We start from the raw sequence: 14,222 nt of genomic DNA, 5'->3' as shown, positions 1-14,222 counted from the left end.
CCTTTTTAATTAACTTAACGTATCAGGATATTTAGTACCCATTTCATGCCACATCACAATTAACAATGCTTAGTTGATTCGTTTTTGATAATCCAACTTCTAAGGATCACTAGATTTAACTGTTCTAAAATAAAATATTCCCTTCACACAGTTAATACCATGTGACAATTGGGACAAATATGCTTAATCTATATGTGGTTGTTAATTTTCTCACTACAATAAAGCTACACCTTAAGACTTTCAACGTCCCTTTAATAACCTGTCTCTTTTAAGTCTCTAATTGCTGTCATTATCCTCACTTTTATTATCTATAACCTATCCTTTCCAAATAGTAAAAAAAAAAAAAAAAAAAAAAAGTTTACTGAAAAAAAGGAGCAACATTTTTATAGGGCTTTGTGCCAGGTACTCCATACTTCAAACATTTAATCCCTTTAATCCTAAAAGGTAGGTATGATTATCCTCACTTTCAGAAGAACGAGAGGCAAAGAAGAGTATAAGTATCTTCCCTCAAGGTCACACAGTCAGTAAGTGATTCAGAGTATTCTGAACCCAAATAGCCTGACTCAAGAGTCCATGTTTTTCTTAAATGCTTCTCTTGAACAACCTATCTTGTCTGCCCATCAATCCAGAAGCAATCCTGATCCATGCATGCCAATGACAGCAAATCCAAAACCAAGATGCACCTGTCATTTTTCTGGCATCAATTCCTGCCATTACAGAGCCCAACAATTATTTTCCTCATTTTTTGGGGGGAACAATTACACTTTTTCTCCATACCACATGACATGTTTGTTTATATTTTTATAAGGTATTCTTAGCTGTCTTCTGTACATCTATTTTTGTTTTCCCAAGCAGAAACACCCCACTCACAGCATGGCAAATATCAAGGAGAACTCTCCTAAGATATTCTAATTATTAATAATTTATGATGTTCCCTCACAAAATATTAATTCTTAATAGTAAAAGAAACACAGTAAAGCACTATTTCCTCATTATTTCTAAATCTGGTCATGCATCAGCATCACCTGGAACATCCTTCTAAAATTAGATGCTGGGTCCTATTACAGACATTCTGAATCAGAACTGTGTATGTTATGTGTGGAGGTGTAAAACACCCAGGTGCCTTTCAGCCAGTTTAAGAATTAGGGTTTGTAGATTTCTACCTTCACGGTGGAGGCATCTGATTCATCTTTCCTCACCAATGTTAGGTAAGTGAGCCCTTAATAAATAATGACTTCCCATTACTATCTCCCTCAGGTATATTCCACAACCCTCTACCAACCCCAATGTTGTAACTCAAGTAATGCTATCCTCTTATTTACCCACATTCAAGTACAAGGTTCTGAATACATAACTGTGTATTACCTGAGTTATTTTTATTGCTGGAAATCTTTTCTAAATTGCATGTTATCTATTAAGTTACCAGACCTATAATTTCAGAGTAGAATTAACATTTTTCTGTATAGCACTTACAGGAACATATGAATTTATCTCTTATTTACCTAACAGGATCTGTGCTATCAATTTCAAGTTTAAAGCATACTCACACCAATCTTTTCTTCTATCAGTTGCCGAGCATAGTCTATTTGCTGTGGAGTGCCACGAATTGTAAATAACTTCATATTAGGATCTGCATTAGGTGGAGGATTCCTCTGAAGTTCTATTCTTGCACCAGACTGTTGGCTTATGCTTTTTATGGTTTCACCTCCTAAAATCAAAACACAGTTATTTCTCTAAAGATTCAAAGGATACAAGAGAAGCTATTCAAAAGAAACTGGTCACAATGAAGAAGTAAGGTTTGAATAGTATCCCATCTGCCAATATTCTATCAGGAGTTTCCACTTATTCTATGCTTTAAAATCAAATTATATAAAGCATCACATACAATTAAGTTGTAAGACATAACTTAATATGTCTGTATCCAACCTTAAAATGATTTATATCAAAATATTTACTTTAAAGAAACTGCTTTTATAAGCAATGTAAGTATAAACTAACACGATTTAAAAATTCAAAAATTTTAAACGTCAGGAAACAGCAAAATAAACAAGGAGACTCAAACTACTTTCTAGGTCAGAAGAAAAATTTCTTACACTAATAATTAAACTGCTGGTTTCCTTCTCTAGAAGTCAAAGTGATTTGAATCCCACTCTTGATTTAAATACATATAAGGCCCTTCATTTAGGCTTTAGGTGTTACATATCAGCATAAGAACACTTTCTATTAAAATACAGCCAAAGAAAAATCATTGCTACTCATTTACAACAAGCAACAGCATCCAGAAAATCAGATAAAATGTTAAATTATTAACCACACATTAATAGTTTGAAATACATTGCCTTTTCCTATTATTAATCCAGTTTTCCCAGTTGGTACAATGAAATTAAATTCCTGCAGTCCACCAGGTGGTCCCATGTTCCAGTTGCCTTGACCTCTACCTCTTCCTCGACCACCGGGTCCAGGTCCACCAGGATTACCAGCCTAAAGAGGGGAAAGACAAAGTCAGAAATATACTCTTCTTTCCACAGTAAAATTATTACATGTCTGTTTTCCTCAACTTTCATTTTCCTAAATCAGAAACTTAGACAAGTTGGGAGACATCTTGGCCCAAATAATCAACAAATAACTCCCACCATTTATTCTTTTCATGCTGTGGTGAATAAAGTAGTGCACTTATGTAGCTGCCTTCCTGCTCCAAGATGTCTACCTTAAAGCAATTTAAAGCTTCTAGGTATTAATAAAGTATCAACAAACAGATTCTGATAAAGAAATATGGAAGGGGACTTGCACATTTAATGAAGGAAAATATTTTTTAAATAAAACAAAACAATGAAAATATTAACATCCTATCAAACCTGAACACTTCGAAGAAGGTCTGTAATAATTTCTGCGGCATGCTGACATCGGTCTGGAGGTCCTGTTATTTGTGCTATTCTATCTGGTGTTGTTCCATCATCTTCGTAACAAAAAAAACAAATTGGATTAATTTAGCATTAAATTAATGAGTGTCAAAAGTAATTGCCACCAATGCTTAGAAAATATATGTATGTACTCACCTGGCTTAAACTGAATTCGAACACCAGCATCATTTTGTATTTTTTTAATCATCTCTCCATTTCTTCCTATCACAATGCCAACAGCAAATCTTGGAATGGGCACCTTATGCAAAGAAGACTCAGTATTAGGAAAGCCATTTCCTGAAAAATTAGTCTGCCTCAAACCATAGAAGCACTATATTGATATCAAAGAGGTTGATAAGATACAAAATACACATCCTGTATTCTAAGGTGGAAAGTGGGGGAGAAAGACAATACAATGTTAGAGAAGGCTATGTTAACACAAAACCGGAAAAACCCTATTTTATTTATGGACTAGCATTCAACTACTTCTAAATTGGTATTTTTACTTACATCTATTCCTTCATTTCCTCCTATTCTTGACCCATACTCATTTCGAACTTCTCTGAAACCACCTTGATCACGAATTAACTCTAACACCATTTCCTTGGCTTGCTGAAGTAGAAAAAATTACCCAATTTAAGAAGTGTGTCTCAAAACACTGTAATTATTCATGCATGTTTTGCCCCTCTGCCATCCATCCCAAATCCCTTTGTAAAATATAAACTGAAGTTTACTTGAACTTTGTATGGGTCTCCTGTAATCCTAAGAGGTTTGTCAGCACCAGTGTTCTGAGGTCCATCTTGGATCATAACCATTTTAACTCCAGCCCGTTCCTGTTAATCATAGAAATCAGATGTGTTAACAAAAGGGGACAAGAAGGAAACAGGCTTCAAAACAGACAAAAAGTAATCGTTTTACAAACAGTAATACCTGAAGTTGTTTAATAGTCTCTCCCCCCTTTCCAATAACTAATCCTGCTTTGCTAGCTGGAATCATGATTTCTTGAACTGCATTTCCTGGCCCATCACCGTGATGGAAGCCAGGGGCTGGTCTTCCTTTTTCAACAATCTGGTCCAGTAACCGTTTTGCTGATCTGTTAACAAATTAATAGTCAATACAAAATAACATAATCAGGTACTCCTCCCATCCCAATTCAGATTTAGGTGGCCTAAAACTAAATTTTAACAGTTAAAAGAAAATGCCATCATATCAAAGACTGAAATCATGCAATAAATTTTCTAGGTATCAATATATAATCTTAAATTTCCCAGAAGACATACCCTATTTCTAAAGTTATCTCAGAATAAAGCTCATTCTTCCAAAAATTAAATGATGTATTCACTTTTTAAACCTTTACTTTGATTACTCACATGTTAAAGTGTATTTGTTCATTCCACAAATAGTTAAGAAATGTCAACTATATGCCAGGTACTATTCTAGGTAATGGGATTACAGCACTAAAATAAAAAGACAAAGTTCTTGCTGGTGTGCCTTAACTTCATTAAATAAGTAAAAATAGCAGGTTAAAGAAACAACGTGTCATTTGTTAAGTGCTATAAAGAAAATCAAAGATAAGGCAGACAGATTGTGTGTATGTGTGTAAAGGGATGCTATTTTATGCAAAATAGATGAATGGGGAATTCCCTGGTTGTCCAGTGGTTAGGGATATGTGCTTCCACTGCAAGGGACTCGAGTTCAACCCCTGGTCAGGGAACTAAAATCTCAGAAGCCAGCAACATGGCAAAAAACAAAAAAACAAAACAAAACAAAAACTCTATAATTGGACAAGGCTAAAAAGAACAGAGAAATGTTGTAGTAACACAGGCAGATGGTGTCATAAATAAGGTGACAGTACAGAAGATAACAAGAAAAGGTTGAATTCCAAATAAATTATGAAGGAAAAATGCTTACGAATAAATGAGACATAAGAGAAAGTATAAAACAGAGTTGTCATACACTGAAACGAGATGAATTAGATGACTAAAAGAAAAAGTATGGGCTGAAAAACAATGATTCTGTTCTTTAACAATCTAAAGTTTGAGATGTCTAACAGGCACTCAAGTGGAGAGTATACTGAGAAAGCAGCTGCATATGAATCTGGAATTTAGGGAAAGAAATCACAGCTGAATATTCAAGTAGATCTACCATCTTTTAAGGAGTTTGGTAAAAGAGAGCACAGAAATAGAAATGTGGGGGTCAGGGATTTTTGTTAAGACAGAGGGATTTTAAAGCATGGGATTTTAAAGCATGTTTATATGTTGCCAGAAATTTTCTAAAAAAGAGGAAAAGTAATAGTGCAGGAGAAAGCTGGTTCAACTGCAGGGGTGCTGTCCTTCACTAGGAAGGAGGGGCTGGAACATGATTTTCATACTTACTGGACAGACTCAGGGGTTCCAGTTAACATACAAGACCTTTCTGGTAGGCCACCACTGTCTACAATTAAAAACAAACAAAAATCTTAGGCTGAGGAAAGATTAACAGCATGATTTTCACTAGCAACTTTAAAAATGCTAGCATTCTTGTCACTTTGAAAATAATAGGAATTTCCTTGGTGGTGCAATGGTAAGAATCCGCCTGCCAATGCAGGGCTCATGGGTTTGATCCCTGGTCCAGGAAAATCCCACATGCCACAGAGCAGCTAAGCCCGTGAGCCACAACTACTGAGCCCACATGCTGCAACTACTGAAGCTCTCGCACTCTGAACCCATGCTCCGCAACGAGAAGTCACCACCACAATGAGAAGCCCGCTCATCAGAATGAAGAGTAGCCCATGCTGGCCACAACTAGACAAAGCCTGCTTCAACAACAAAGACCCAACGCAACCAAAAATAAATAAAGTTTTAAAAAAAATACAAAAAAAAAAAAAAAGGAAAATAATAGCAAGACAGTAACATTACCAGGAGCTATCTGTATTTTGCATCCAGATTCCTGTTGTATACGTGAGATCTGTTCACCTCCTCTGCCAATTACTAGTAAGAAAAAAGAAAATTATTTGCTGAAAGATTTTAAAGTATGTTTTGATTATGTTTTTTCAAAGCTTTAAAAAAATTAGACTACTTACTAAATCCAACCATCCCATCTGGAACTTTGTATTCTTCTGTCATAACAGACCTGCTAAGAAATAACAGAAACTAACATTTTCCTTCAAAGAAAGATAATTTGTTTAAGGTAAAAATAAAAATGGAAATCTAATGGCTCCTAATAATAGCTTAAACTAGGTTTCTAGGCACATATTTAAAATACTCAAAGTCAAGATATGCGGCTTGAGTAGTTAAAGCCAGTTATCTTAATAAAGATACATCAAGTGTGGAGGGTATGTATGGTGGACAGAACAGTCTGAAGGCATGAACCAAAAGGAGTCGGGGTCCAGTTCAGGAAATATCATTTTAATGGTTATTTTAATTCACCTTAATTCTTCTAAAGTGTGGCTAATTCTACCCATCCTTTCAAATTACAAATGTATCTCACTCAAGAAAATCGATCATTTGCCATCACCTATTTGAGGCAAAGGAAACAAGCTACATACACCAAAAAACAAAAACAACTTCCCCCTCCCCCCAAAACCCAGACACATATTCACTATATACTAATTTGGTTGTTTCACATACAGTTCAACTAAAACTTGCAAAGTGCTCTTTGAAAAGGTTTTATTTGACTATACCTTTGCTGCTGATGCATTGGTGGCAACTGTGTTCCGAAAGCTAGCAAAAAATTAAATAAAGTGAAAATTTAATTTAAATTGGCATGTTTAACAACATAATCACTTAAAGCAATTCTAAAATCTTTCCCTGACACACAGACAATGCCTTGAAGAGAGCAAAATTTTATGCAGAATACTTAAATCAATGCTGAGAGTGGGCAAGAAACTCAGTGAAAGGGCAGTCATTTTTTTAGCAATAGCAAAGAAAAAAACTGTCCTTTTTCAAGTGGCTTAAGCAAAGATTAAGAAATGGAAGCTATAACCCCTATGTTCACAGCAGCACTATTCACAATAGCCAAGACATGGAAACAACCTAAATGTCCATCTACTGATGAATGGATAAAGAAGAGGTGGTACATATACAAAATGGAGTATTACTCAGCTGTAAAAAGGAACGAAATTGGGACATTTGTAGAGACATGGATGGATCTAGAGACTGTCATACAGAGTGAAGTGAGTCAGAAAGAGAAAAACAAATATCATATATTAACACATATATATGGAATATAGAAAAATGGTACAAATCAACTGGTTTGCAAGGCAGAAATAGAGACACAGATGTAGAGAACAAACATATGGACACCAAGTGGGGAAAGCAGGGGTTGGGGGGAAATGAATTGGGAGACTGGGATTGCCATATATACATTACTAATAAGAAAAAATATATCAAACCATACACTTTAAATATATGCAGTTTATTGTAAAAAATAAACAAACAAATAAATAGAATATGTAAAATGATTTAGCAACCAAATTTTAATATATATTGACATATGGCCATAATTGAAGTGGGAGATTATAAAGATAGGAGGTATATTTTTACAAGCAAATTCATACGAAAAGAAAATTTATGGCCTTCAACTAACTTCAAAGATACCCAGCAAAATATAGAAACAAAGCCCTAATATTAAAATCCAGTTACTTTACCTTTTAACCCAATTTAAAATACTTACAGTCATTTTGAGGAGCAACTTTCTTAGCATCTGGCTGATCTGCAAAATTAAGAGTCTTTTAATTTTTTGCCAATAAATACAAATATAAGACTTAGCTCCCCCATGCCCAATCAAGAATACCAATATAAACATTTACTGAAATAGCTGAGGTTATGGTTTATCATTTGAACCAAAACCACCAAAATTCAACCCAAACACTTAGTAATCGAAAGAAAACTGCATTTCTTTTATTCTCTTCAAGTTTAAAAGATGCGCAGACATTAAAAAAAAAATTCTTTTTTACTGAATCAAATCAAATCACTGACCTTAATGTACGTTAAGCACTTTAGAATGATACAAGACAAAGTATTTAGTCCGTTACTTAGCAAAACATCACATGCTAAAGTCTAATGATGCTTCCCATTGTAGGAACTGAAGATTGGAAGGAAAAAAACCTATCAAAATGTGAAAATCTGACATATATCAAAAGTTGAGGGTATCTGACAGTGAACACAAAGCTATGCAAAATAAATAAGTAAAAACTCACATTACAAGGCAATCTCAATCTAAACTGTTCTATTGTTCCTAACCAAACATTTCACAGCATAAACTTCAGCAGAAACTCAAGCAACTACATGACTTCATCTTTATCTACATCCTTTACACACATGAATACAAGGTGTAGTACACAGGCAACCTATAGCTCAAAGTACTACATTCTCCTCCCCCCTTCACACTTAAATGATTAAACATCAGAATGTTGTGCAGCAAAAATTCAGACACATAATCCAAGAAATATTTGTGTCCATTTAAGAATCCACTGGTTTATTTCACGTTTACATACTGAACACAGGTAATAAATAAAAATTCCTGCCTTTAAAAGGAGAGGGCATTCCCTCCCAGTGTGTTGTACTGCTCGGACTTGTCCAAGAGCCATCTACACATAAAATAAAAAGAATACATTACATACAACATCTGAAGCATCATTAGCTCATTTTTTTTTGTATATTAAAACCTCACTATAAATGTGAAAGATACTTAAATAAAAGAAACCAAGTACTCCTGGTCAAAAGCTACAAATACATTCTATAGGCTCATTCAAAATCCTCCTTTAAAAAAACATAAAAGGGCAAAAAGAAAATGTATCAAAATTCATACATCAAATCTAAAACAAAAAATATGTGCAGACTTCTAAGTTCAGAAGCTTCAACAATTATGTTTTTAAAAAAATACAAGGCACTATACATCTACTGTTTTAAGCCACATTTTGAGTTAAACCTGAAACACAAAACAAGTACTAAAACAAACAAAAAAGTAACAAAAAAATGGTAAAACCCACAACACACTAAGGTAGCAAACTATAGCAACTTCAACCTTTAAAGAGAAATCTGAAATAACAACGTAATGAGAATATAGCATCTCAGATTAATTCAAGTATGATGAGAAAAACCGGTGAAATGTTTCCTAAAAATTTTATATTTTTGTTTTCTTCAGTATATTGACAAGTTGTCTGTGCAAACTATCAATCTCGCACAATCCTAAAAGAGGGAAAATGATGTTTTCCAGTAAGACAAAACTGGCTGGTTAACTCAAATTTTACCTACCTTGTCTAGGTCTCTTTTCCCCCCTCTCCTTTTGAGGCCAATATAACCCTTACAATGTTAGGAACCTTACGATAAAATCAATGTTTCAAAAAAAGAACACTTGAAAATCACTTCAACTAAACTGTGTAAAACAATTTAAAATATTTATGGCTATAACTTACCTCCATCTTCCAAAGGTCTTTTTTGTCCCCCATAACCATAGTCATTAGAATTCAGTGATGTACCAGCATCACCTCCAATTTTTGCTGCAATCTTAAACAAAAACACACCATCATTAAGGATAGCATCATAACTACTACATTACTAAATTTCCTCACGTTTCCTAATATATGCTAAATATCCATCACATAAGAAAATTAATTTGATAGACAAATTAAAATTACAGTTCATTTTATTATTACCATTAATAACTTCAGAGAGTTAACAAATACTCATCACCTGGAAATAAGCTTCTCATATTTCTCTATATAAGAACAAAGAAGTAATCAATTAGGGATATTTAGAAGACTGACTGACTGAGGAAAATCTGGATCCTAATTCTATCTTCTCCATGGCTCTCTATGGGTTGGCACAGAGAGAATGTGAACACCTTGTAAGATGCTAACGCTGTGCTAACAAGGTAAAAACACTAGCCACATTTGGTTACTGAGTACTTGATACGTCTACTCCAAACTGAGACGTACTAAGTGTAAAATACATACCAGGTACTGAAATCTTGGAACAAATGTAAAAAATGTAAAGCATTTCAAAAATTTTTATATTGAACACATTAAAATGGTAATATTTTAGTTATGTTGGGTTAAACAAAATATGTAACTTCCATTGTACTTCTACTGGACAATCTTTTTCTAAGGAAACATGAGGTGTGGGGGAAGCCTGAGAAGCTGTACCTCTAAGAAAGTCTCTGTTATAGAATCACAACTCATTTCATTGTTAGAGACTTTTAACTTTTAGAGTGGGGCAAACATTGTATAAAAAATGCCAGCCTCAAGTCACAATTGGGGCACAACCAGGGTGTATTTACTGAGTTTTTCTGTGAAAAGGGAAATGGAACTAAAATTGCTGAGTACCAGCAAAAGGCCAAACTCTACATTATAATAAATGTTTTATACTCATTTTGTCTAAATCATCACAATTCCATGAGGTAGAGTACTTAGTGAGCTAGATATCCATTTTACAATGGAAAAAAATCTCAAGAGGCAACTTAACTGTGGTTACATAGTAAGTCAATGGTGGAGAAGTCCCAATTTCTACACACCTCCATGGCAATTACTAAAGGGACAATCACCAAAGATGGGTGATGGGCTCATTAGCGTTCATTTCGTTATTCTTTCAATTTTGAGTATGTTTGAAATTTTCCGTGATAAAAATCAAACGGAAAACGAAGCTTTTGGTGACTGGAATTCTTCCAAAGAGATCTTGATGTGAAACTAAACCAAGTATTTCAAAGCTTCATTATAATTAGAAAACCGGAAAAGATAAGAGCATTCAACGACTTGAATCTAATATGTATGATATAGATCAGTTCCCATATACCAAATGTATTTCCTAGGGTTCCTGGATTTCACTTTTTCTCATCTGTGAATGCAAACACCCACCACAAAGCATATTAGGATTAAATACAAAAATGTTTGATAAAAAAAAGTTATACAATTATATATTTCCTGACTCTATAGCTTTGGTCACTCTAACCCACCTTAATCATCTTTCACTTTCTCAAAAGCTTATTCATATCTTTGATCTAATTAAAATCTTATTTCTTTTCTGAAAGTTTTCCTCATCACACCTGAAAACAGCTTTTCTACCCTTCAATTTTAAAGCAATCAGCATTTGAACTGCTCCTTAAGAACTTTAACATACTACTTGGGCATTGATTTTATAAGGAAAGTGTTTCAGGTCTGAGAAAACAGTAATACTAATGAAAGAAAATGGTTTAGGCTGGTAACACCTTCTGCAGTTAGCTTTTATAAACACTCTGAGTTTGCAAAGCAGCACTCCTTGAACTCCAAGGAACTTCTGTACAGAAAAAGGATATTTATTTATACCTCCCTATTCATTGACTAGTTCTAAAAACATCCAAATGAAAAAGCTGATCCTTAGTTCACTCAGAAGAACCAGTTAACACCATCTCAAAAATTCAGAACCAATACAAACACATTAGAGAAGAGTTTTTAGTAAAATCATTAACAAAGATTTGATCAATTCTCCAAGATCAATAGAAAATAATACACTTCCTAGGTCACTTCACAGGATAAATTTAAGAGAAATAGTAATCCCTAAAATCCAGCCTCTAACTATATAAAATTCTTATGAGACTAGTAGAATTAAGTATAGGCAGCTTCTTTGATTTTAATTTACAATAAAAATTCAAGCTTTCCATTTAGACCCTCCCTACTTCTCAAATGAGTAAATATTTTTTGTGCTTTCATTGTTTTAGCATTTTCCACCTTTCTTCATTGACTATTTCTAGAATCCAAGAATTATGGAGTTGAAAGGAAATTTAAGAGATTATTCAGTCATACCACCTGACTTAAGAGATTAAAACAACAACAACAAAAAAAAAAAATCACAACAACAACACACAAAAAGCTGATTTTCAGAAGTAATTACCTAAACGCCCAAAATAACTATCTCCTAATTTTCAGTCTACATGCTTCCTTAGGCTTTGGGGTCCAATTGTGATTTGGGGTCAGCAGTAATTCCGGTTTTACTGCTTTGTGTCCTTGCCAAATTTTCTTAAGCATTTTGTGACTCATTCATATTCTGTGTACAAAAGAGATAAATAGTTTCTACACTTACCTTGTAGAATAGTTGTGAGAATTAAATGAATTAATATAAATATGCTTAGCACAGAGCCTAATATGTAGCATATAAATTGCCAGCTACTATGAACAAATCAGCATACTTTAATTCAACTACAAACCAGGGTTCACAAGACTTCAAACATCTGATTACCTGTACTGGCCAAAGGCACACATTGTGAACGAACATAATTATTTTCAAAACAAAATTTCATTACTACTTTAATTCATTAAAGATATCTGTTGATTCAATTCAATAAATATTGAGTACCTACTATGGGCAAGGTCCTAATGGATTCAGTTTCTATATACCAGAAATGTGAAGAGGATAGAAATATTCCTAGGCTGCCACTTAATATATTAACACTGTCCCCTCTCTACAGTCCAGAAAGCTTTGCTTATTATAATCATCAATCTTTCCTATCCCAAAATGTGTTAAAAAAAAATACACACACTCGGGCTTCCTAGGTGGCCCAGTGGTTAAGAATCTAGCTGCCAATGCAGGGGACACAGGTTCGATCCCTGCTCCAGGAAGATTCCACATGCCGTGGAGCAACTAAGCCTGTGAGCCACAACTATTGAGCCCATGTGCTGCAACTACTGAAGTCCACGCACCTAGAGCCCATGCTCCGCAACAACAGAAGCCACGGCAATGAGCCCACTCATCACAACGAAGAGTAGCCCCCACTCACTGCAACTAAAAGAAAGCCCGCGCACAGCAAAAAAGACCCAACACAGCCAATAAAATAAACAAATAAATTAATTTATTAAAAAAAACACACAAATGCTAGTTTTCACTGAAGAGATTAATGGTAAGTAAAAAGTCAACAGCTCTACTTCATAAATTTGCATTCATACATAATACAGTCTGAATTACTTTCAGAATTATCAAGGAAGAGATTTCAAGAATTGAGTACTTAACGACTAAGTTAAATAGTTGTTTAGAGGGGAAGTGACAAGGGTTGATATTCTTGCTTAACCTGTGATCTACCACTCTACTCATAGTATCAGTCTCTGATTCACTTCTATCTTCATATAACCTTAAGGGAAAAAAGTAGATAGATATATCTTAATTTTTCAATGTTTCAGAGACAGAACTTGTTGTCAGTGATCACTAAAGAGCTAATCAAAGAATTTCAACATCATCCTCTGCAGTTACAGCTTGAAATACCCAAATATAAATGTCTAAAGCACACAGGTTGGACACCCGAAACTACAGAAGCAATCTGGTGCCCCGGTGCTAGATTTAGCTCACAGAATATTGTAAAAATCTGGAAATTTCACATAAAAAGAAATAAGCTATCAGGATTCTCTGCAAAAAAGACTGAGCAACTCTGTCTCAATTGCCTGATGGCGACAATCAGCTAGAGTTAAAGCTACTAGCATTTCCTAGATAGGGACCAGGGATCCTAATCATTTGTTTGGCTTTCCTGCAATAACAAAGAACTGTCCAGCTGCAATGCCAATAGCTTCCCCACCAGTATGCAGCTCTTTGAAGGCAAGAAACTGTTCTTATACCTCTTCCTTCCAAAGAACATAGCACAATACTCTGGACAAAGAAAAAACCCTTCAAGTTAGATGGAGATTTGGGAACTACAATTCAGTATCCATTTACTATAGATAAGGATAAAAGTAGTTCAGATATTAACCTAACTTGTTTCTTCAGCCCAAGCACTTTCCCCTATACTCCACTTACGTAATCAGACAAGCAGCTACAACGGATACAAGGAGGCATTCTTAAATCCAACCAGAAGGGGCAATTCAACTCATATGCTAAACTTGAGAATCTCAGATTTAAGGTCAATTCTATAGAAACAAATTACAGCAAAGACACTTGTAAATTATATTACAGAAAGGGCACTGGGGGCAGCTATTGGCATACAAACAGAGGACAAGAAATTCAGTTTGAGGACAATTTCTATATTAAAAAAGCAGTCTAACTTAATAAGAAAATTGTCTTCACAAGTTGTATCCACCTGTACCTTTCCTCATCACATTTTCCAACCTCCTTTCCCCACCCAACCCTATCCTCCAGTGACTTCACTCTTAGCTTCCTGTCATTCCCCAAACCCCCATACCTTTGCACATGCTGCTTCTTTCTCCATTGGTCAAACTCTCACTCATTCTTTTATGCTTTGCTTATAACACCAGTCCTTTTCTTCCACAGTTAGGTACCACACTCCCTGGTGTTGTGTACAGTACCTGATTCATAGAACTCTATAAGTGTTTACAGAACAAATGGATGAATTAACAGTGCCCATATTTTGTCTACTGTTTAAAACCAT

At 34.7% G+C, this 14,222-nt stretch overlaps 1 protein-coding gene across 12 annotated transcripts in view; it reads right to left on the bottom strand.

The window, feature by feature from the left end:
• FUBP1 (far upstream element binding protein 1) overlaps nucleotides 1-14,222 on the bottom strand; it is a 33,667-nt gene that overhangs the window by 17,736 nt on the left and 1,709 nt on the right. For 5 of the 12 annotated variants that reach the window (XR_009049984.1, XM_057715498.1, XM_057715550.1 and 2 more), the window contains exons 2-15: nucleotides 9,298-9,388; nucleotides 8,407-8,469; nucleotides 7,554-7,592; nucleotides 6,562-6,601; nucleotides 5,962-6,014; nucleotides 5,798-5,869; nucleotides 5,276-5,333; nucleotides 3,831-3,993; nucleotides 3,635-3,733; nucleotides 3,411-3,512; nucleotides 3,057-3,159; nucleotides 2,856-2,956; nucleotides 2,340-2,481; nucleotides 1,548-1,708 (exon numbers count right to left, since the gene is read on the bottom strand). Coding sequence is in view for 11 of the 12 variants with exons in the window: in XM_057715498.1 (XP_057571481.1) it covers nucleotides 1,548-1,708; nucleotides 2,340-2,481; nucleotides 2,856-2,956; nucleotides 3,057-3,159; nucleotides 3,411-3,512; nucleotides 3,635-3,733; nucleotides 3,831-3,993; nucleotides 5,276-5,333; nucleotides 5,798-5,869; nucleotides 5,962-6,014; nucleotides 6,562-6,601; nucleotides 7,554-7,592; nucleotides 8,407-8,469; nucleotides 9,298-9,388 (1,287 nt within the window). In the remaining variant the exon portion in view is untranslated. The remainder of the gene's footprint in view (nucleotides 1-1,547; nucleotides 1,709-2,339; nucleotides 2,482-2,855; nucleotides 2,957-3,056; nucleotides 3,160-3,410; nucleotides 3,513-3,634; nucleotides 3,734-3,830; nucleotides 3,994-5,275; nucleotides 5,334-5,797; nucleotides 5,870-5,961; nucleotides 6,015-6,561; nucleotides 6,602-7,553; nucleotides 7,593-8,406; nucleotides 8,470-9,297; nucleotides 9,389-14,222) is intronic. The other 7 variants (XM_057715577.1, XM_057715537.1, XM_057715566.1 and 4 more) reach the window with 3 other exon arrangements.

This window comes from Hippopotamus amphibius, chromosome 1 (assembly GCF_030028045.1).
Source record: "Hippopotamus amphibius kiboko isolate mHipAmp2 chromosome 1, mHipAmp2.hap2, whole genome shotgun sequence".
NCBI classification, from domain to species: Eukaryota; Metazoa; Chordata; class Mammalia; order Artiodactyla; family Hippopotamidae; genus Hippopotamus; species Hippopotamus amphibius.
The sequence above is the reverse complement of the archived record's forward strand: the minus strand, read 5'-3'. Positions and strand labels throughout refer to the sequence as shown.